We start from the raw sequence: 25,307 nt of genomic DNA, 5'->3' as shown, positions 1-25,307 counted from the left end.
TAGATGGATTATTGTGTGATTGTTATGGAGAAAGAAAATCGTTTCTTGATAGGTCTCTTTGTATTTTGTGGAACAATAAATATTTGAATCGCAAGATAGATAAAATATAGCGACAGCTTATAACCACTTATATCTAAAGGTACTTGTTATAGAATGTAATATAGATATATATAATACAGAATGAGCTGAGGTGGCCCAATGGTTAGAACGCGTGCATCTTAAACGATGATTGAGGGTTCAAACCCAGGCAAGCACCACTATATGTATGTGCTTAATTTGTTTTTATAATTCATCTCGAGCTTGGCGGTGAAAGGAAACATTGTGAGGAAACCTGCATGTGTCTAATTTCATCAAAATTCTGCCACATGTGCATTCCACCAACCCGCAATGGAACAGCGTGGTGGAATATGTTCCAAACCCTCTCCTTAATGGATGAGGAGGCCTTATCCCAGCAATGGGAAATTTACTTTTACTTTATATACAGAAAGAGTTTAGTGATATTCATAAGTACAGAAAAATATTATAAGAATTATAATTTTTAATGATCGTTCAATACTATAATAATATGTACTTCTTTGTTATTGTTGACTATGCTATACGTCGTGTTCGGCAGTCTTGCACCTTAATAAAACGGTCGTAATACCCTAGGGTACGTGTTTGCGTGCACTTTCAAATACTTGACTGTGACCTCTAAAATCGGTACGTGTTTAATGAGCAGTTAGTGCAAACTTTCTGATTCGTAATCTACTAGCTAACTTGACATTGTAATGGACACTGAATAAAAGAAACAAATAATTGTCTCACTTTTACTTGAAGTTTTTGACGCGCTATTAATTCCGACTAATGCGTTTTTGACTAAGAAGTTTTTAGTTGTTTATTTAAAAAAAAAATTAAGACATACCTTTGTCGTGCTTTGCATTTGAAGGAATGTTGCAATCCCCGCACGAACGCGGTTTTTTACTCCACGAATTGTTCCCTTCGAACTTTTTATAGTAGACGGTGCCTCCTCACTTTTGTAATCTTTTATTCCCGCGAAATACTCAATATCGGATAGCTGTTCACAAACACTGTTATTTTCACTCACACTTTTCACCGACACATCGTCGAATTGTTTTTCATTCAAGTGGAAGTCATAAAATTTGTCCGTATCGAAGTAGTGGCTGCTATAACATAAATCGTCTTTCATTTTCTCTGATTGCTTTCTTTCTTCGTACGTGCTCTCGCTAATAAGGGGCGTTTTGGTTTCAGTTACCGGTAGCAATTCTACGCTGTTTTTCTTCACTTCGCTATTAAGCTGGGAAACTAAACGGAACGATGTGAGTTGAGCGCTTTCTTTTGATATATTTGCATTATCATTAATATTCTGAATCACTTCCTGATTCCGCTCAGTCTGCAACTCACTTTCAGTTTCGACCGTGCTGAGTTTCGCTGAACGATCTCTAATGTCTTGAAGAAGACCTTGTGGTAGAAAGCTGCCGTCTTTATTGTTCGCTTTGGCTAGCGCTTGTGGCGCTGCCTCGGAAGACTGTTTCTTTTCTTTTTTACTCGCGTCGTCGCTGTGACTTTCGTCGGCGTGCACGCTTCCATTTAACTCGCTACTATTTAGCGAGTCACACGATATGTTCGAGTCGTTATCTTCGAAATCGACCTCGCTTTGATTTCTTGACTGGTTAATTACCGTAACGGAGACTTTCTTGGCGGAGTTAGATTTTAATGTCTTCTTTTTTGGAAGCGGCGGTGGCGTGCCGTCAAGGTCACTGCACGTACCCGAATCTAGAGTGTCACTTGGAGAGCATTGGCCACTCGACATTACGATATTAGACATTGTGTTCACGTACGAATTACAATAGATGTACGGTGGTTTATCCACCTTTAACATATCCTCATTATCTAAAATTTTCGGTCGACTCTCCTCGACGTTGAGTCTGACTAAGCTGTTGTTCTTCTTGCTGTTGTCATTGATTTTATATGTGTCGAAGTCGACGTCACTTTTGAGGTGGACGCTCGATATTTTCGGCGCCTTCGGCTTATCAGCATCCGTGTTTATTCTGATAGTGACCACGTGTGGACCGTTGGCGAGTGCGTCTGCACTATGAGCGATCGCGGGTCGCTCTGGCTGGGTCGCCGCTAAATATACCGTTGTTGTTGGTGTCTTAGAATTAAGGACAAGAGAGTGCATCGAACTTAGAGAGTCCATGTCTGAACGACTATCGGCGAATCCATTCACTCGAAGGCTAGCATCATCGGCGGTTATCTGCGTAAAAGTAGTCGATCCGGTAATTTGCTTCACTTTAGGGGGTAGAGGGGAGATGTACTCCAAATTGGGGCGTGTAGTCACCTCCTCCATCATGTCGCGAGTTAATAAATAAGCATAATTAACTAACGGTTCTTTCAATTGCAATTCGAGTCAGGTCTATCGTTTTAGATTGTTGTTGATGTATATGGCATAATGGTTCCGGTTGGTCGAGTGGGTCACTAATCACTGCCAAGCATGCACGGGTGGCCTGTTTCGCCTTGCTGTATTTATTTACCTGAAAAGATGAATTCTCGGTTAGTAATTGTTCGTATCACATTTACGTTTACATAGAAATATAATTTTCATAATAATAGAACGCTACAAATGTAAATGATTGCATGAATTATTAAAATTACAAAACATTCATAAATAAACTTATGTGGAACGAATATTTACATAATTTTCGTATATTTTTTTTATGAAATTTTATTCACTTTTACATACAACGAGATAATTTGTGAAAGGTAAATTATATATAAAGCGTTATTATATAATTGTCTAGTGTATGTTATTATCGAAGTTTGCATAAATATGGCGTACTAATGTAAACGTTCTACAAACAATGAAATTATGCAATTAAATATATAGGAAATTTTGTTTTATAGTTATAATGTTTATGTTGCACGCACGTACATTTCCGTTACGTGAAAATTTACCTTATTACAAACGTATTACGACATAAATTAACAATTACACGACGATGTCACTTGGTCACTAAATAATCGAAATGTGCAATAATTTCGTTGAAGACACGCCTTTAATGTGCCATCGGTTTTATTACTCAAATACAGTCGGCGAAGAAGTAGCAATCGACGTACTAAATTTTGTTACACAATTTTTAACTGGAATCTTATGTTTTTTTTTTATGAATAAATTCAAAGATGATGAATGATGATGGCTGATTCACTGATCTTATTTTAATATCAATAGCTTTAAGTAATAGAATAACTTTACCTGATTTTAAAGTAGTTGTATAAACCTACTCGATTGAGGAATATTTTGATATTGATTCAGAGTTATTTTTGGGGTTACCTATTGTAAATATTATTGGATTTTTGGATTATTATTGGATTTTTATTGGAGTTTTATTATTGGATTGGAATTGGGAGTACAAGCAAGGTACGACGAAATATAGGACGAATTGAATTAATATTTTATTTAACATGGTTTTATTAATTTTTGTTTATTACATTATAATTTAAAATTGTATTATGTATTCTTATCTCCAATGCTTGTTTGATATATTTTTTTATTGTGCATTCTGATACATGGTGAGACTACCTGTAAATAAATTGTTTATTGTAAATAATTGTATTAATTATAATAGAAATGCTTTTTTAATTTTGATTTGTATACTACTGTTGGTTGTCCTAACGAAAATAAAATAAAATATGCGAGTACAAGTTAAAGTAGATACTATAAATAAAAGTAGAAGCACTCGGAAGATGTACGATTAAAATCATACAAGTAATCCAATATATAAAAAAAATCAATTATTTCTAACAAAAAATTGACCTTTTTAAAAGGTTACAGTATAAATACTCATGTTGATATCATATTATCAGGGCCGACTGTACATTTTTATGGACGTAACCATTGATAGATTTTGTAAGAGATTGCGTCGTTACTATGGTATAAATTCAAGTAACACGGTTGTAACAGTTACATAATATACCTTCGATAATAAGCAAGATAATATTTCAATATGAAAAAAATATATATTTTTTTCAAACTCTTATACAAAGAACACTAACTAAAATATTATGAAATGTAATTTAATAGGCTGTTTTTAGACTCAAGATTTCTTGAATATACCTAAGTGTTATTTGAAGTTATAATAACCGTAGAGAAGGTATGTAATGTGGATACGTGATATAGTATTATATGGATGATTTAAATTTAGTTGATTATACATAAAAACTATTGTTTATTTATTAATTATGCTCGTTTAACATAAATAAGTAAAACTTTATTGTAATTGTTTTATTTACATAGTTCTGCAATCGTAATTTTTTATGTAGGCGAGCTGTCAAATGGGTCACGATATGGTAAGTGGTCACCACTGCATAAAGTAAATATTACCCACAGCTTACGTCGACAACGTAACACCAACCATAGTAGCCATGATGTTACGTCCCTTATGCTTTTACACTGTCTAAGACAACAACATTAAAAATTGCTGTTTTGCGGCAAAGTATGTGATAAGTTGGTGACACAGGCTTTCAGAAATCCCCACCGCTAAACTAAAACTCTAAAGGATGAGACACGTTTAAAAATAAATTTGTATGCGCAGTAAATATAATAGAATGTTCATTTCACGAACTAATACCCGTTAAGCGAAGATGACTTAGAATCCTCTAGTCTCAAAACACGCGTTCGTGTTTTGATACGATTTTTTCAGTAGTGTTTTGTTTTGAACTAACTTTAGACTACTATCACTTTATTACAGCATACTAAGATGGTAAGCGTTATAAACTAGCTGCAGGACTCCAGGTAATATTATATTAGAACCCCTTGTTGGATCAGAAAAAAAATATAAAACAAATCAGTTGGATAATTTTCAGTAGTGCTCATTTTGCTCTAGTAGTTTTTTGGTCACGTGACTGAAATCGGTCCGAAGCAACTTTTATTTTGGATTCGATTTTATTGCTTCACCATAATGTTCTACGCACTCCATCTGTCTTTTGATTTATTAAGACATTGATGTTAATTTCGACACCAATTAATTTATTTTTAAAAATTAAAAATTACTATAAATATAAAAATAAAATTATAATAATCTCACTTCAAATCAGCAACGATAGCGATACTTTATTTCTGGTATATAAATTTTAAGTATTAAAAATGAAAGCATTATGTAATGAGACTCGTTTCTAATTACACAGCTTAAAAAAAATTGAAAGTAAATACGTAGTAAAAAATAGGCGAAGAAAGTAGTTTTTTTTATAAGAAAGTAATTATATTATTAAAAATAAACGCTGCAAAAAATATAATATTTTTTTATATTTTTTTATTTTGATGGTCATTGTCACTAATTTACCGAGCAAATTATAATTAAAATATTAAAACTCTCGCTTATTTAACCTTCAAATGGTATCGTTTTGGCGTCTATCACCTGGTATAAAGCAATTGGTATTGTTGTGTTCCGGTTTGAAGGGCGAGTGAGTCAGTATAACTATAGTAACAAGAGACATAAGATCTTAATTTCCAAGGTTTGCGGTGCATTAGCTTTAACAGCGCCAATTTCTATTGACAGTGGTTGAGCATTTAACATGATGTGGCCCATTTTCCAGATAACCTACTAATAAAAATTATAAATTTGCCTGCGAGATAATTTCTCACTGGAATAACGTTTTACGGGTTTCCCCTGCATGAAGTTTGCACGTAAGACTAACTAGTACTAAGAACGCCAGATGCGCCTCAGTTCCAGAATACCCATTGAATTGATACCAATCAAACGATACCTATTCTCCGGGGCACCATCGCTTACGCATACTACCGTGACGCCACGACAGTTGGCCCCCAGTTTGCAAGACCTCACCGTGAATATCAAAAAAGGTTCGAACAGATTTCGAATCGACATCATAAAATTATGATTAAATTCGTCGAACAGAATCATCGATTGGAACAAAAACAACTTTCCCAACAAAATATTGGAACGAATCGATTTTATAAATCATGTTACGCGAATAATTTATATCGATTCGAAGCGAGTCGATTTATACAAAGAATGAAGGCAGATGCTTGGTTTACTTAACGAAGTTTCGCATACTTTATTCAAAATATAATGTAAGGCTTATAATTAAATCTCATATTTCTAATAAGATCCACGAGATATGACGGGGGTGTTCAATCGTTGATCAATCAAGTGCGTCAATCGTTGATCATGTAAAAATGTAACACATAAATACATATAACACTCTCTCTCCAGCAAATGAAATCGATGGTCACTTTTGATCCTGTCTAGGCTGTGTCTAATCGTCTTAGTCTCTCGTTCTAAATATAACAATAACGACGTTATATAATCGTAAATCGACTATTAAGTAGTCTAATATTTTTCATTTCATTTTACTTAGGAGGACTCCAAAAAATGTTGAATACGCAATTATTTTTATTACTTTTTAGTACATATTTATTTGTTTTAAATAGTGTTTTGTTTCAAGTCCGTTTTTCTTTTTGTTAAATTGATAAGTGGTAAGTGGTACCTTCATAGATATTGATTTTGTAAAAAAGTATAAACAATATCAAGGCGCTGCAAACCATGGGATTAAAATCTGTAAATGCAATAAATTATATTATACTTAGTGTACACCACCCAGATCTGCTTTGTAACACTACACTGGTAAGCGGTGATACCGTAACTAAACATACTCCTATAAAAATACTGCTGTCCCACCAATATATAACCTGATAAGTTTAAAAAGTCATCAGGGAGAAACATCGATGTATCAGTCAGAATCATTTTATAATCGGTCGCACTAAATGGAAACAAACAAGAAGACAACGTCACGGTCTAGGCGGAATTAAAATTTACCAATTTAAGTAACCGATTTCTTTGAACGTAACGACAAAATATGTATTGTTTTGTCGCCTTGTTATCATGTCATCAAGATTCACTCACAGCCGAGACAATACAACAATGTTCAACTTTTTTTTCAGATATTGTATTGTCCTTATGTAAAGGTGTCGAATGTTGTAACTAGTCCAAGAGTTTTTATTGTGACTTGAAAACGTTCGTAAAGTATTCACGCAGGATTATACTTAAGATATTTAGGTGTACTAAAATAATATAATTCATATTTCGCTTGTGAATTAATCATGAAACGCTGTTTTGAAGGACGGGAAAAAGACTACCTGATGGTAGTAACCATAAGTTAGCGGCGTGATAAATTTTAACCATTTCTTCCATCCTCAAATGCGGAATGCCAACAATTCCTGGGGAATTAAGATGTTATGTCCCTTGTATCCATACACTTGTTCGTTTTGTGCTCCACGGTGAAGCGAACCTGGATATTCCGGATGAAAATATTACAAATGTAACCACTAATCCACGCCTAATCGAATAAAGAATACTTGTATTTTAATATTTATTTTTTAGTAAATAAATACCCGATACGATCTGTGTTCTATGATAATGAATGAAACCCTCACGAATGTGATCTGGTCGATACAATAGTTCTGTCGGTTGAACGACGGTATGAGCACATATAATACGAACAAAAACAAAAGTAGTTTTCTTTATGGAAAATAATAATTATTATTATTATTCTATTTCTTTCATATCTAACTGGTTTATAATTGAAATGTTTCTATTCTATATGTCTTTGCTATTTTATACAATGATAACTGCATTGTTTCATAAAATTATTGTCATTATTATACAATAAGCACATACATTAGCTCGAACAATAAAAACACACAACATTGACTTTAATTACAATGCATTAAAGTGTAATTTCCTTTGTTTGTATTTGATAAAGATTGCATTGTTTACTCAGTATTGACAATTGCACTTTCACTTAGCGTCCAAGCTACTTTTGTGACGATAACGCGTTTTCTTCAGTAAAAGCGTATGATGTCAAATGTCAAGGTAAGATTTGCCCATACATCATAAAATGAATTGTCAGTAAAAGTGGTGTCATTAAATTTATCATTAGTTTTAGAAAACTGCTTTTGTGAAAGCGAATTATTTAGCTGAAGATAAGTAAATTGAATAAATTATTTTTATTATCAGATAACATTAATGAAATTATTAGGAGGTTCGATATATGTTTCATTTAATATAATAGATTTGAAATTAAATTACTTGTATGTAAATGGGACAGATATACAGCGTGATGAAAAATCTTAAATCTCCTAGATTATCGTTTGCTCGGTGGTAAAGGAAAACATAGTAAATAAATTCACATGTTTCTAATTTCAATGAAAATCTGCTTCACGTGGACACGCTTTGGAGTAGAGGAATAAGTTCCAAATCTTCTCCTCACAGGGAGAAGATTTGCTTAAGTTTTTTGCTGACAATTTGTTTTTAGTTATTACTTCTTTATCAACCGACTTCCAAAAGGAGGAGGTTATCAATTCGTCTGTATTTTTTTTTTTTTTTTTTTTTTTTTATGTTTGTTACCTCATAACTTTTCACTGGGTGGACCGATTTTGATAATTTTTTTTTTGTTTGAAAGGTAGTGCTTCCCGTGGGGTCCCATTTTTTTAATTTTTTTTTCCGATGATGGTATCCATGTGAAAACGACATAAGTCTTAAATTTGCATTACGTATATGCGCGACAAATAGGTGAATAACTGAAAATCACGTTAACAAATTTTGATAATTCTTTTTTTATTATAAAATATATACTTCAAGGGTAATTTGGTGAAAGTTTGGTAAGGTTCTGAGCACAGGATCCATGACAAAGTAACGGAACGGAAGGGAACGGAACAATTCTGAGGAGCACGTTAGCGATACGCGGTCGAATCTTTTATTTATAGGTTATTTGGATATTTGAGTCACCTTCCGTAATGTGGTTATGTTTATGTAATTATCATAGTCGAATATTATAATCAACTAGCTACCCACCCCGGCTTCGCACGGGTGCAATACTGATACTAAATATACTACAGAATTTGTTTATATACGACATCACATCGCAAACTTCTAAAATTATCAGTGTTTCTTTACTATATTGTTCATGTATTATATACACAAACCTTCCCCTTGAATCACACTATCTTTTAAAAAAAAACCGCATCAAAATCCGTTGCGTAGATTTAAAGATATAGGGACAGAGAAAGCGACTTTGTTTTATACTATGTAGTGATGGAACTCCTATACGGCTCGCAGTTAGGGTGCGATATGGGGCAGAATTTCTTACTATCTTTAATCAAATTTTGTGTATGTGATGTGATGTCATATGATGTACGAAATATAGTTGGTCTTTTTCAAAGTTTTTTTGCTGAGTTCGATTACAGCTCCTTCGAGGGATCCTTGTAGCTTACGCCGCGTGACGTATTAAATCCGCATTTTCGAAAGTCTATTTTTGCTTTATTCGCAAGTTTCCTTTAAAAATTGTCCTCGAAGTAGTTTCTGACTCATATAAACGGAACGCTTAATCTATCCATATTAAAACAAATTAGTTAGTCAACATCAGCTTCACTTAAAATCAAAAAATAAATAAAATTTTAACAAAAAGAAAAACCGACTTCAAACAAAACACTATTTTAAAACAAATGAATATGCACGAAAAAGGAGGAAAAATAATTGCGTATTCAACATATTTTTTAGAGTCTTCCTAAGTTAAATTAAATGAAAAATATTAGACTACTTAAAAGTCGATTAACGATTATATCATGTAGTTATAATTATTGTTATATTTGGAGTCGGTGTCAGCCAATAAAACCCTACAGTATATCTATCAAAAAACATTACGAGAATACTTTAACAAATATGTTTTTTACAAATTACCTTTTACACAATAATATACTGGATCAATCAAGGGGCTCGTATCGCTTCTTTCTTTTGATTGTTGGGGCAAGGGCACCGTGGCTGACACCGGCTCCAAATATAACAATAATTATAACTACATGATATAATCGTTAATCGACTTTTAAGTAGTCTAATATTTTTCATTTCATTTAACTTAGGAAGACTCTAAAAAATATGTTGAATACGCAATTATTTTTATTACTTTTTCGTGCATATTCATTTGTTTTAAAATAGTGTTTTGTTTGAAGTCGGTTTTTCTTTTTGTTAAAATTTTATTTTTAAATAATATTAGTTTCTTTTTTATAATTGAGACCAAATAAAAATCAAGTCTGATATAGACGATATGCTTCCTCAGAAAATATACCTCAAACATATACAAAACTACAAACAAAAGTAAAATAAATACTAATACTTAATATATATTTATAGAAACATGTGAAATGCCACTAGAACATGCTATTATACATATGGAAGTCTTTATCTACATATAAATTATAATGCTTGTGATTGTATTAACGATAAATGAACACGATGTAACACACGCAAGAACTGAAGCTAAAACAATCGACGAAAGATACGTCAGCGATTTTAATGAATATAGTGCGAATTATTATTGTATGTTGTTTAAACACTTACATATAATATTATTTATTATCAACATTACTTATTGTTTGTTGAACCGAGCTGTATAGACGTATCAAGCAGATATTTTTTTTAAAAAATGAATGATTTAAAAATAGAACACTATTGATGAGAATAGTAACAGTCTGTACATTTCCCACTGCTGAGATAAGGCCTCCTCTTCCATTAAGGAGAGGGTTTGGGACATATTCCACCACGCTGTTCCAATACGGGTTGGTGGAATGCACATGTAGCAGAATTTCGAAATTAGACACATACAGGTTTCCTCCCGATGTTTTCCTTCACCGCCGAGCGCGAGATGAAATATTATAAACACAAATTAAGCACATATATATAGTGGTGCTCGCCTGGGTTTGAACCCGCAATCATCGGTTAAGATGCACGCGTTCTAACCACTGGGCCATTGATGAGAATAACCCTGTCAAATTATATATGTATATTACTATAGAGTTATCATATCATTTTTAAGATATCTTTTATTTCATAGCATTGCACTGATTTTTACTTAAGATATATTGAAGATAACATTAGTGACTTTGTGGGTTGGAATTTGGAGCATTGCTGTTCATCACGGTCCCATTAATCTGGGTAATTCAACAACCATCTCACTAAATTCTTATATGTATTAATATTAAACGAATAGACAAGATACTTTTTGTCGGTAAATTAACTATTATACTTCTCAACTCGTATTGGAGTTCTTATAAGAGAATTCCAAGTTAATTTAAAATTTATAGGGGGCAATTCTACTTACAAGTTGTAACTTTAAATAATCATCATTTTTCTAAAACAAAGTCTCAAGTGCGGTTTTGAAGGCTTTTCATACGAGAAGGTTCATCTTGGCAAGCAGTTTATTTACTTATTATAAGCGAGTAAGCAAAGCGTGCGATTTCACATGCGTGTTTCAAGGCGTTTTCCTTTATGGTCGCACGATATGAATTATAAAGACAAGCTGATGAAACTATCTGGTGTTTGGGTTTGAACACAATTATACATAATATATATTAGTCAGATATGTCGTATAGATCTTTAAAATTACGGAACGGATTTTGATGCGGTTTTTTTTAGTAGATAGAGTGATTCGAGGGGAAGGTTTATGTATCTAAAAAAATATAATATAGCTAAAGGAATAGGAAAAAATGTGTAGAATATTTAGTATCAAAATGACATCCGTGCGAAGTTTGGCCGGTCCTTAGTACATAATATAGTACAGTCAAATATAAATAAATATGAGACAACATCACACACATTACTCTGATCCCAATGTAAGTAGTTAAAGCACTTGTGTTATAGAAAATCCGAAGTAACGAGTACCACAAACGCCGAGATCCAAGACAACATAGAAATTAATGATAATCTACATTGACTCAGCCGGTAATCGAACCCAGGACCTTGGAGTGGCGTTCCCATGAAAACCGGTGTACACACCACTCGACCACTGAGGTCATCAAAATATGTTGTTTATTATGCATTGAAATTTCTAGTTTATAAGTGTCATCTGTATTTGAATTTCGCTAAAGTTTTTTCCACTGCGACTTCATATCTTTTATTATAAAACTATTTATAAATACAAATGTTAAATATGTCAACTGTTGTTATATGGTCATCGTTGTAATGCAAAAAAATCTAACTCGTTCTTCCTCAATTCCTGTTTATTTATATAAATAAAGGAAATGGAATGCTGTTAAGTATTTAAAAAAGTATTTCAATAATTGCATTAAGGAACTGGACGTTGATTAACGTGGAAACTATTGGAGTATGTTAAATATATTAATAAAGATTATGTTGATTGTTTGTTTGTATGTATTTAAGTATCTTAACAGTTAAGTCATTTAAGATGAATATGTGAATTTATAACAAGAATATTGTTTTACATATATAATGCTAGTACGTTGGTGTAGTGGATTTAAGGCAGCAGAGGTGTCAGGAAGTTAGATGCACCCTCTCGTGCCTCGGAGAAAAACCCTTGGTCCTGCATCTTAACTCTTTTCGTCTGTGTTGGATTTGCTCGAATATGACAGTACAAGATCAAAGCACATTTTTTGTTGTGTATGTATGTGTGTGTTCTGAATTTTATTTACTCATCTGAACCATCCAAATATCTTCTAAATAAGTACAACAACAACAACAGCCTGTAAATTCCCACTGCCGGGCTAAAGGCCTCTTCTCCCTTTTGAGGAGAATGTTTAGAACATATTCCACCATGCTGTTCCAATGCGGGTTGGTGGAATTACACATGTGGCAGAATTTCTATGAAATTGTTCACATGCAGGTTTCCTCACGATGTTTTCCTTCACCGCTGAGCACGAAATGAATTATAAAATAAAGACAAATTAAGCACATAAATCAGCGGTGCTTGCCTGGGTTTGAACCCGCAATCATCGGTTAAGATGCACGCGTTCTAACCACTGGGCCATCTCGACTCCAAAATAAGTACAAAACCATTAATTAAAATTAGACCAGACCGTTATGAGGAATCCAGTGGCACACCCCCATACAGAAAAACTACATATGTAACATATATAGATGATTATATCCGAAATGAGCCACACTGTTCAAAGTACATAGATCCTATGTTATATCTTAAATTCTTGCACGTCTTGTTTAATTTTCAATTTGGCGCATTGGGTTAATATATATTTATAAAATCTGATTAAAAAAAGTTCGCAGGATCCACAAAAGGGGGTCAGATAAAGATATAACATATTGCCCTCATTGTGTATGTTTGTTTGTTTTGAGATAAGTGATATCACTATCAGTTTATCTTATAATATCTGCTCTATTTTAAGTGTGAGAAAAATATGACCAACAATATTACAATATAATCGATGTTCTTACTTACATACGGACTCGTGAAAATGAATATAAAAATACACTTAATTAATTAATTAATTAAACGGCCACGAGGTCCATCGTGAGGAAACCTGCATTTGTCTAATTTAATTGAAATTCCGTCATGTATCAACCGTATCTTCACAGTTACATAACAAGTGGGTAATTTTACCTGATACCCATTGGTTAGAACATGTGCATCTTAACCTTTTATTAAATTTCGTGTTCAAACCCAGGCAAGCACCACTATATATATTTGCTTAATTTGTGTTTATAATTCAGCTCGTGCTCGGCGGTGAAGAAAAACATCGTGAGGAAACCTGCATGTGTCTAATTTCATTGAAATTCTGCCACATGTGCTCCACCAACCCGCATTGGAACAGCGTGGTGGAACATGTTCCAAGCCCTCTCCTTAATGGTAGAGGAAGCCATTAGCCCAGCAGTGGGAAATTTACATGCTGTTACTTTTTCTTTACTTACTTTATGTATCAACCGACCCGAATTTGAGGAGCATGGTACAACATTCAAAACTTATACTCATAGAAGATCCAGCGATGATCATTAACAGACTCTACAGGCGGCTCTAATCACCATATATATCCGCAAAATTCTTAATTCATACATATAAATTCTAAGATAAGAATCGTAAAGTCATCTGAGTCAATGTTTTATTATCACAATACGAGTATGTTCAGTCGGTTGGTTTGTTTTAGTTGTGTTGGTAACAAATAAACCGACTTATATGTTTAATTTAGAACTGAGGAAAATCGACTGACACTTGAAAACTCAATATTCGTCTCATGTGTTGTATCAAAAGGTTGAGTGTTTTAAAAATGACAACCGAATTCCAATACACTAACAACGTAAACGTGTAATTATATAAGCATAAACTGTCAATTATGAATCGGACTTACACGCTGAGAGTTCCGTACAAAAGAGATAAATACACTGAAGATACAACAAATTATATAGTTACTAGTTTTTGCTTTATTCGTGGAAATCAACCGAAGTACCCGGAAGGCTTTGATTCATTATGCGAATGCAAGAGGAATTCGACATAATTAACGATCTTTTGATTGCGTTTACGTAGAGGTTTGATTTTTTCATAGATCCAAGGGACACCAGTCCTCATTATTTGATTGATATTTCAGCTTAATAACAACAAAGTAATCTTATAAAAGATTTTTATTTCATTTAGAAGTACGGAACCCCAAAAAGAAGCCACGCTTCTTGTATAGATGTCTAATAGTGATGATCCTATTGAGTCCGACATTTTAATATATATGATTACTTTTATGATAGTAACCACAGTGGCCTTTCAAATTAAGTTCGTTGCCGACATTTAGTAGTGTTCAAAAGTCAAGCTGTCAAGGTCGTATGGAGATGCGCCCGCGCATGTCGCTTACGACTTAATCTGCGTTGATATCCTTGTGATTAATTAAAATCAATGCGATCATAAGGTCAATGACAATGAAGGACTTTAATGATTTTTTTTTAATTAATTATAAATTTTATTTGCGATGGTCATATGATGTTCATAAAATTTCCCAAGATTTCTTTTTTTTATGGTTTAGGTTGGCGGACGAGCATGTGTGCCACCTGATGGTAAGTGATCCCCATTTACCCATAGCCAATGACGCTGTAAGAAATATTAACTATTCTTTAAATGGTCAACGTGCCACCTTGGAAACTAAGATATTACGTCCCTTGTGCCTGTAGTTATACTGGCTCACTCACCCTTTTAACCGGAACAAAACAATACTGAGTACTATTGTTTGGCGGTAGAATAACTGATGAGTGGGTGGTACCTACCCAGACGGGCTTGCACAAAGCCGTGGTATGGCAAGAAAGAATTGATTCATTTAAAGAACTTTATTTTTCATTGAGATATGCTGATTATATCTTTGTATTAGCTGTTTAAAAACTGGACCTTGAACCTTTACAGAGAGTATTACATCTCGCTTTATTGCCTGCCCTGGTGATAGGGCTGCTCAGAGTTGCCAGAGTATCAGAATTCCAATCAACGGGGAAATGCTTCTTACATTCTTGCTACCATTCCACGCGGTCATGATTTCTATAGTGACTATTTTTAGTCCTTATTTGTATATAGTCAAAGCTATTTCATGTAAATAAATATAGTTATTAATATATTTTGATACATTTAAAAATTATTCACATGACAATACAAACAATTAGTACAATATTAAAAAAGGTAGGTAGATACAAAGAGTCATCATTGCTCGTATCGGCTACAAACAAAGAAATTAATTCATTGTTGTGACAGACTGGTGTAAATACTAAAAAAATAAAAAGTTAATCTACTACCAGTTCAGAATTTAGATTCTACTGCAAAAAACAGGCAAGAATCTCAGTTGTAGTCAACATATAATAACCTGCCTGAAAGTCAACAAGTATCATCGATTTTATATTCTATGTATAATATATTTCATATATACATATGTACTTCCTCTTCCAAGCGTTCTTCTTAATAACGTTGATTTATATATTTATCTAAAAATAAATGTTTATTTGTACTGTATGTTACAATATAATAAAAATGATTACATTTTTAATCTATATTTAAAAGCGAAATACCACTCACTGATTAGTCAAAAATAACTCAGAAACCATAACACCTACAAACTTGAAATTTGGCAGTTACTTTCCTTAAAGGTGTAGATTTTTACGGAACTGCGCCCTTAAGGGGTAAAACAGAAATTTGTATTTTATAACTTAGCGCGGGTAAAGTTGCATCTAATATTAAAAAAAAAATATGCAATGTAATAAAATTGAGCAAACATATACATATTTTAATAATATATTACTCCACTATTCATCTATATTGTTTAAAAAGAAACTTAAATTCAATATGTACTTGCCGTTATAAAACGTTCTAGTTTCGTCGGATGGACGGATGATTTCTAGATAAACGAGTTTTTATTCTATATATAGGATGTTTACCAGTTTCTATAGAGAGAGGTTTTATTTTTATATGGAATACGTAAAGACGGAATGTTTACTTCATGTATGTGTATGTAAAAACATTTTATATAAATATGATCATGTTATTTTGATAATAGTTTAATACTTCGTTACTATAAATATATATACCAGTATATATCATTGTCTGTTACGAATTCACTACTACACCATTGATCGATTGTCTTTCGGTTTTGTATGTAGGTGGCTTAAGAAAAGACATATCTGTTTTTATATATTATACCTTAACTGTTCCAATGTAACAAATAGTAATAAATAAAATTATATTTTTTTTATGGAATTGTGTACATGACAGTTCTAACTGATGGAAAGTGACCGCTGCCCATAGACAAGACTAGGAGGCTTGTAAGTTCAATGGATATGGTAAGGTGTATTCCTAAAGATTCCCCCGTCATATCACCTCTAAACAATCCCGAAAGTGAAAGCTGCTTTCATTCAGTGATAGAGCGAGACAGAAAATACCGTCAAACCGCTCTGTTTTGGATTACAACCTAATCAAAAAACGGCATTATATATTGGTGATGTTTCCAAATTTTACAACAAAGCATTACTTCTATAGATCTCTTTTGTTTTTGAAGCAGATGATAAAATAAAATATGTATTTATAGTCACTCAAAATACATTTAATTCTAGTATTTTCCAAGATGTTTTAAGGTCATTGCGAATGCTAGGTATCAAGGACAGACACATCTTACCATAATTAGCCGACGACACGCGACGGTTATAAATTGCTAAATTAATATATTATAAAGGTGAATACATACATACAAATTACAATAGACTAAGTACTATAATTTTATAAACCTCTTGTCCCAATAATAATCATTACAAAATATAAAACAAAGTCGCTTACCACTGTCTGTACCTATTTATGCTTAGATCTGTCAAGTTACGCAACGGATTTTGATGCGGTTTTCTTTATATATAGAGTGATTTGAGAGGTTTTTATATATATTATTCATGGATATAGTAAAGCAACAAGAAAAAATCTGTAGTATATTTAGTATCTACATTGTACCCGTGCAAACCCGAGCTGGATGGCTAGTCACGATTAATTACAATGCAAAAGTAAATAGTAGTAGTAGTTAATGATTAGAAGTATTCAGGGGAAGAATAAATGTTAGTTTTATTACAAAAATAAAGAATGAATAATAATAAATAATAATAATAAATAATAAATATGAGACAACATCACATACATTACTCTGATCCCAATGTAAGTAGCTGAAGCACTTGTGTTATGGAAATCAGAAGTAACGACGGTACCACAAACACCCAGACCCAAGACAACATAGAAAACTAATGGTAATCTACCTCGGCTCGGCCGGGAATTGAACCCGGGACCTCAGAGTAGCGTACCCATGAAAACCGGTGTACACACCACTCGACCACGGAGGTCGTCAATAAATGAAAAAAAAGGAAAATTTGTCTTATATAATAAGTAAGGAGTATAAAACTCATTAAACTTTTCGTTAATTTATATTATGTGTAATTTTGACCAATCATGTGTTTTAGAATGGAATTTGTATATTATGGTTTAGAATGGGTGCTAAAATACGGGCATTGTTTTTGGAGGATTGGGTGATTTAAAGTTTTATAATTTGATGCGGTTTTAGCTATTTATCAACCAACTTCAAAAAGGAGGAGGTTATCAATTCAATGTATTATTATTTTTTTTATGTTTGTACACCGGCTCCAAATATAACAATAACTATAACTACGTTATATAATCGTAAATCGACTTTTAAGTAGTCTAATATTTTTCATTTCACTTTACTTAGGTAGACTCTAAAAATATTTTAAGCACACAATTATTTTTATTACTTTTTAGTGCATTTTAAAATAGTGTTTTGTTTGAAGTCGGTATTTCTTTTGTTATTTTTTTATTTAATAATATACAGAAATAATGTTATTGCACAGATGTGCAATATAATACTTAAATATATAATACTTTACCTACTATGTTTTGAAATTGGCCACCGTGTCCTAGTTGTGGTTAAAACATTAGTATTATTCATCAGAAAGCATTGGTTTACACGTTATGCAACTCATTAAAAATATATAGTAATTATATACATATACAGTACTAGTAGTGACTCGTGGCTTCACCCGCGTTTTAGAGTATTAGGTGGGTGAAATTTCATCAAATTCTGTTCAGCGCTTTCGTCGTGATAGAGCGACATACAGATAGAGTTACTTTCACATTTATAATATTAATATAGATTCAACGAATAACAGCTGATTTCTGAAAGGCTAATAAAATATGGCCATCGAACATAGCTGTCAGCGTTAATCAATATATGTAATCTCGATCGGGTTACTACTCCGGCCATAAAGTTACATAATTATAATACTTTCTCAGCTTAATTTTAGCGCTTTAGATGACTCTTAGCGTATATTTAGTTTAATGACCTGAGAACATTCGATACTAATTTACGCTCGCGGCGTCGCTTTCATCTGAAGAGGGTTAGGTTCGGCGTTTAAAATAAGCAAATTCAATTTCAAATATGGAACACTGATGACGGTTAAGTTAGCTGTCATGTTTGATAATGTTTTCTATTTCAAATTTGGAACGTCCGTGTTCTAAATGATATTGTAAAACAAATGACTTCTGAGATAGCCTTGGTAACGATATTATTTGCAATAAGCCGTTTTAAATAGATACATAAATAATTACACAGTAAATAATCATTGTTGAAAATGTATGATTTTGCTCAATGTTTTTACCAATTCTTTTTAGAGGGAGGAGTTCTATTCGAATCCGTAGGTTTTTTTGGTCAGTCATGCTATGTATTTACTAATTTACTATCAAAAATATAATTACTGTTAAAAAAAAATACTTAAATATATAATAAAGATTTTGACTTTTAGCATAGTTCTATAAGGTCACCTCAATCAATATACTAAACGACATTTCGCCTATAGATGCCATCATTATCATAGATATCTATAAATTATAATAATTGGATCAAAATAGGTAAAAAAAATAGTTCTAATTTATTCTAAGAAGTTTTAAGGTCATTGTTAATGTTAAGGTAAAAAAAATAATAATTTTATATAAGTCACCTAGGTGAATTTATTATCTGTGTATGAGAAAAAGAGGACATTAAGATATCTACGATATTATATTATGAATAATAATAGCGATATTAAAGCAGTCTCATAAAAGTTTAAGATATAATCTGTTGCAATCTAAAGTGTAATATGTAAATTCTAATTAAATGAAAAACGGGATGACTGTCAATAAAAATCATAATATTGGAGCGTACTATGATCAACCAAATTTAAAAAAAAAGTCCAATAAAACGTTTATTTTTTAACAGATGAAAATATTTTGTTTTTTTTTTACAATTCAAATTTGGAACATAAAATTTAAATATGTATTTAAGCTGTACTGCATTGATAGTATTATTATATATTTTTAAATGGACCGTTTTTGAGTGTGCTAATTTAGAACGTGTTCTATGTGTCCTTTCAATTAAACTCAAATAAAAAAGATCGTAAACGACACACGATTAAGGTAAGGCTAGAACGAAATTAAACCAATTTTATAAACGTTATGTTTACGTTGTCCTAAAACTGGTACGAAACCTTGTTCTTAGCCTTCATATAAAACTAGTTTAACTGTCGTGAGTTTCAGAAATTCGTAAGCATATGAGATATTTTGAAAGCCACGAACAGAATGGCAAATCGAATCGGCTAGAGGTTATTGTGCAATGTTTAGGTCGTTATTTCTTTAATGTGTGTTCTAGGCCTTATACTTTGTTTTTTTAATTCCAAATTTAAATGAGGCCGTACCAGACATGGATTTGACTTATTATGTTTACATGAGCTGAGATGGCCCAGTGGTAAGGATCTTAACCGATGATTTTGGGTTCAAACCCAGGCAAGCATCACTATGTATACGTGTGCTTAATTTGTGTTTATAATTCATCTCAAACTCGCCGGTGAAGGAAACATCGTTAGTAATCCTGCATGTATCTAATTTCATCGAAATTCTGCCACATGTGCATTCCACCAACCCGCAATGGAACAGTATTCAAACCCTTATCTTAATGGGAGAGGAGGCCTTAGGCAGTGGGAAATTTACGGGCTGTTACTTTACTCTACTATGTTTACTTGTGTTTGTGCACGCATACAAAGACAATTATAATCAAAACAATTGACGGATGTAGTTCTATGTATGCGTGTGGTTGTCGTTAAGTTGTAAAGCACTCCGATCATGGTTAGATAGTTAAACGAAAGTGACACACAAACTTAACAAATTAATCGTCGATCTATTGTAATAAGAGCTTCAATTCAATAAGTGGTCACGACTTTACACCTTCTTCTGATGAAAAGAACTAAACCTTATTTTATATGATATAAGGTTGAAATTTAATTGACAAATATGTTCGAATACAATGTTAGCGAACTTGTGAACTATGCGATTACATATTGCGGTACGAAGTTGATGATTCTTGTTTGAATTATGCAAATTGTCTGTTAGGTATCTCTAATCGGTAGGAAAAAGTATTTTTGTTACCAAAAGAAAACAATATATTAAATATGACACATGTAAACGTGAAATGAACTTAATGTGTATATTGATAAGGTTTATTTTCATGTAGTGTTAAATATTTTGAATGATCTGTCAAGTTGCTCTACGTTTGTTTGTGAAGGTTTCTTTTCAACCGACTTCAAAAAGGAGGAGGTTATCAATTCGTCTGTTTTTTTTTTTTTTTTTTTTTTCTTTTTTTTTTTTTTTTATGTTTGTTACCTCATAACTCTTTACTGGGTGGACCGATTTTGATAATTTTTTTTTTGTTCGAAAGGTAGTGCTTCCCGTGGGGTCCCATTTTTTTTTATTTTTTTCCGATGATGGTATCCGTATGAAAACGACATAAATCTTAAATTTGCATTATGTATGTGCGCGATAAATAGGTGAATAACTCAAAATTGGTTAGCACAATTTTGATGATTCTTTTAAAATTATAAAGGACATACTTTAAGGGTAGTTTGGTGAAAGTTTGGTAAGGTTCTGAGTATAGGATCCATGACAAATTAAGGGAACGGGAGGGAACGGAACAATTCTGAGGAGCACGTTAGCAATACTCGGTCGAATCTATTATTTATGGGTTACTTGGATATTTAAATCACCTTCCGGAACGTGGTTATGTTCATGTAATTGTCATAATCGAATATTATAATGAACTAGCGACCCGCCCCGACTTCTCACGGGTGCAAAACTGATACTAAATATACTAAAGAATTTGTTTATTTACGACATCACATTGCAAACTTCTAAAATTGACAGTGTTTCTTTGCTATATTGTTCATTTATTATATACACAAACCTTCCCCTTGAATCACACTATCTATTAAAAAAAACCGCATCAAAATCCGTTCCGTAGTTTTAAAGATATAGGGACAGAGAAAGCGACTTTGTTTTATACTATGTATTGACGGAACTCCTAAAAGGCTTACAGTTAGGGTGCGATTTGGGGCAGAATTTCTTACTGTCTTTAATCAAATTTTGTGTATATGATGTGATGTCATATGATGTACGACATAGCATACGAATAGCTCTTTTGCAAAGTTTTTTTACTGAGGTCGATTACAGCTCATTCGAGGGTGGTACCTTGTAGTTTATGCCGCATGACGTATTAAAGCCGCATTTTCGAAAATCTATTTTTGCTTTATTCGAAAGTTTCTTTTCAAATTGTCCCCGAAGTAGTTTCTGATTCATATAAACGGCACGCTTAATCTATCCATATTAAAAAAAAATGTTAGTCTACATCAGCTTCACTTAAAATCAAAAAATAAATAAAATTTTAACAAAAAGAAAAACCGACTTCAAACAAAACACTACTTTAAAACAAATGAATATGCACTAAAAAGTGTTAAAAATAATTGCGTATTCAACATATTTTTTAGAGTCCTCCTAAGTAAAATGAAATGAAAAATATTAGACTACTTAAAAGTCGATTTACGATTGTATAATGTAGTTATAATTATTGCTATATTTGGAGTCGGTGTCAGCCAAGAAAACCCTATAGTATATCTATCAAAAAACAATACGAGAATACTTTAATAAATATGTTTTTTACAAATTACCTTTTATACAATAATATACTGGATCAATCAAGGGGCTCGTATCGCTTCTTTCTTTTAATTGTTGGGGCAAGGGCACCGTGGCTGACACCGGCTCCAAATATAACAATAACTATAACTACGTTATATAATCGTAAATCGACTTTTAAGTAGTCTAATATTTTTCATTTCATTTTACTTAGGAGGACTCTAAAAAATATGTTGAATACGCAATTATTTTTAACACTTTTTAGTGCATATTCATTTGTTTTAAAGTAGTGTTTTGTTTGAAGTCGGTTTTTCTTTTTGTTAAAATTTTATTTATATAAAACACTTTTTCATATTTGTCCTTCAATACAATCGTTTAACGACCCTTATACAGTGTGAGGCAGGAATGAGTATATAGTATTTTTTATTTCCTTATTAATGTAGGTTAAATTATTATTAATCAATGGTAATTTTATAAATGTGAATCTAACTCTTTCGGTTCATCTCATTGTTACACTTTCACTGCTAAATCACTGTACCGAATTTGATTACATTTTCTATGGAGCAAGTTTGAAATGCAAGGGGAAAAAGGGATGGGAATATTTATACCTATATATGCGAATACCTTTCATTACATTTATTTAAGTTTTTTACTATTTTTATTGGCTATATTATACTGTGTCCGTGAAATCTCGTTGGAATTTAACAAAAAAAGTTACTGTTGTAGCCAAATTTCCTTCTTATTGCATCTGCTTTCTGTAAATGAAAGTCCAATCAAAATCGGTCTAGCCATTTCAGAGATTAACCGGAACAAACGGACAGACAAAAATTGAAAAAATAAAGTTTATTTTGTATATGTACCGTGTATAAATACATATTGCATTTAGTATAAAAAAAAATATTTATGTATGTATTTTATTTAAATAACGGCGAATCAAATAGAGGGTTAGTGTGACACAGGTTTAAGTGTATATATTTTTATACCGTACTCGATTCATATCTGTTAAGAAAATGTATACCGGTTGCGGATACCGTACAGCGGAGCAGTTAGAACTGTCACGAAGTAATCTCGGAGTTGTCTAGTATCACGCTATTTTAGGTAATAATTATTTTGTCACTGTAATATTCCATTAGTATTTATAGGGTAAGATGTTACAAGGTCGTTTAATTTGTACTAATATTATAAATTTGAATGTAACTCTGCCTGTCTGTCTGTCATTCTTTCACTACCAAACTAATGAACCGATTTTGATGAAATTTGGTGTGAACCAAACTTGTACTCCAAGAAATGACGGTACTTTTTTGCATAACACATGATCATGATCACTAAAACGCGAGCAAGACCGCGGGTCACAATTAGTTGAAATATAAATAAAATAATCAAGATTTAGCGGTCGCATATAATAAGGCGAATTTAAATAAAAATGTTAGTTATCAAATCTATTTTGGAAGACTCATGGTGTTTCTCAAGCATGAAATCTTCTGGAAAGAGTCGATACGACTCAGTGGCTAGATTACGTGCCAGTTAACCAAACATTGCGACTTCAAAGATCAAAAAGTACAATCGAAATTTCATGTCCTTAATTGGTGTTTATAATTCATCTCGCGATCGGTGGTGAAAAACATGAGGAAATTCTACCAATTGTTTTGTGGAGTCATTTGGTAAATATTGGCTTCCAATTCGACTTTTAAATCAACAATATCTATTGATTATATTAGTGACAGATACAAGGGATCTTAATGACCAATGTTGGTGCGTTGGTGGTGTCGGGATTGGTGAATATTTCTTACATCACTAATGTCTACAGACGGCAGGTTGGCGGTATGTTGGTGATTTCAGGATTGGTGAATATTTTCATTACTATCAGGTGCGTAACAATTATATGAAAAAAGGTTATTTAATAATTTAGGTACAACCCACTTATCAGTTATTCTACCGCCAAATATCACTACTCAGTATTGTTGTGTTGCGGTTTGAAGGGTGAGTAAGCCAGTGTAACTACAGGCACAAGGGACATAACATCTTAGTTCCCAAGGTCGGTGGCACATTGACGATGTAAGGAGTAGTTAATATTTCTTAAAGCGTCATTGTCTATGGGTGATGGCGATCACTTACTATCAGGTGGAACATATGCTCGTCCGCCAAACTATACCATAAAAAAAAAATTAAAAAAATTAAATATTAATTATTGTAATCAAATTAAAAAAACGGTATCAGTCATTAGCACATGAGTGATTACGATTCACCAATCAAAAATGTATAAAATTTTAAAACGCCTACACTTTTAATTAATTTAATTATTTTTCGATTGCGGTTTGACCGTATCGAATCTAGGAACCGTATTGGCCAGGTATTATAATAACTAAGATTTTTTTTTCTATATAAAGCAATGAACTTACAACAATTCTACGTGGGCGTTTAAAGATAACTTAATTCTAACAGTTCTGACGAGTGATTGATGCTGAATGAATATCTAAATCATTAATCTTGATACTTGGAATTTAATAACAAGAATAAAATTGAATTCAAGATTAATCAAAACTGTGATTTTGATTGGCTGTATAAATTATTTGTATTTAAATATGTGTTTTGATTTCATAAAAAAAAATATAGCAATAAATGGAACGTTACATGATGTAGACTAAGTGTGTTTTGAAGGAAAAGATAAAGTTCATCACGCTTTAAAATTTTACTGCTGATGTGACAGGAATGGATTTTACATCCTTGTTAATTCATACCAAGTAAATTAATCTTTATCTTCATAAGCAAAATAGTTTGTTAGTGTTTTATAACACAAAAACTATCAGTAAGGCTACGGGATACGATAATTTTGTTCATCTCATTTTTGTCATATGTGTATCCCCCAACATTGGGGTAGCGTGGAGCAATAAACTCCAATCCTTCTCCCCTATCCCTCCCTCAAAGGGAGAGGAGGTTTTACCCACTATTGAGATATTTACAGGCATTGTTACTAGTCAAAATTAAATAATAATCAATAT

At 32.4% G+C, this 25,307-nt stretch overlaps 1 protein-coding gene across 1 annotated transcript in view; it reads right to left on the bottom strand.

Annotated features, from left to right (window-relative positions):
• Positions 1 to 25,307, bottom strand: part of LOC124537829 (glutaredoxin domain-containing cysteine-rich protein CG31559-like) — a 108,626-nt gene that overhangs the window by 64,377 nt on the left and 18,942 nt on the right. Inside the window, exon 2 of the mRNA XM_047114754.1 lies at positions 902 to 2,531. Coding sequence (XP_046970710.1) covers positions 902 to 2,350 — 1,449 coding nt within the window. The 5' untranslated portion in view covers positions 2,351 to 2,531. The remainder of the gene's footprint in view (positions 1 to 901; positions 2,532 to 25,307) is intronic.

Source organism: Vanessa cardui, chromosome 19, assembly GCF_905220365.1.
Source record: "Vanessa cardui chromosome 19, ilVanCard2.1, whole genome shotgun sequence".
Taxonomy (NCBI): Eukaryota; Metazoa; Arthropoda; class Insecta; order Lepidoptera; family Nymphalidae; genus Vanessa; species Vanessa cardui.
The sequence above is the reverse complement of the archived record's forward strand: the minus strand, read 5'-3'. Positions and strand labels throughout refer to the sequence as shown.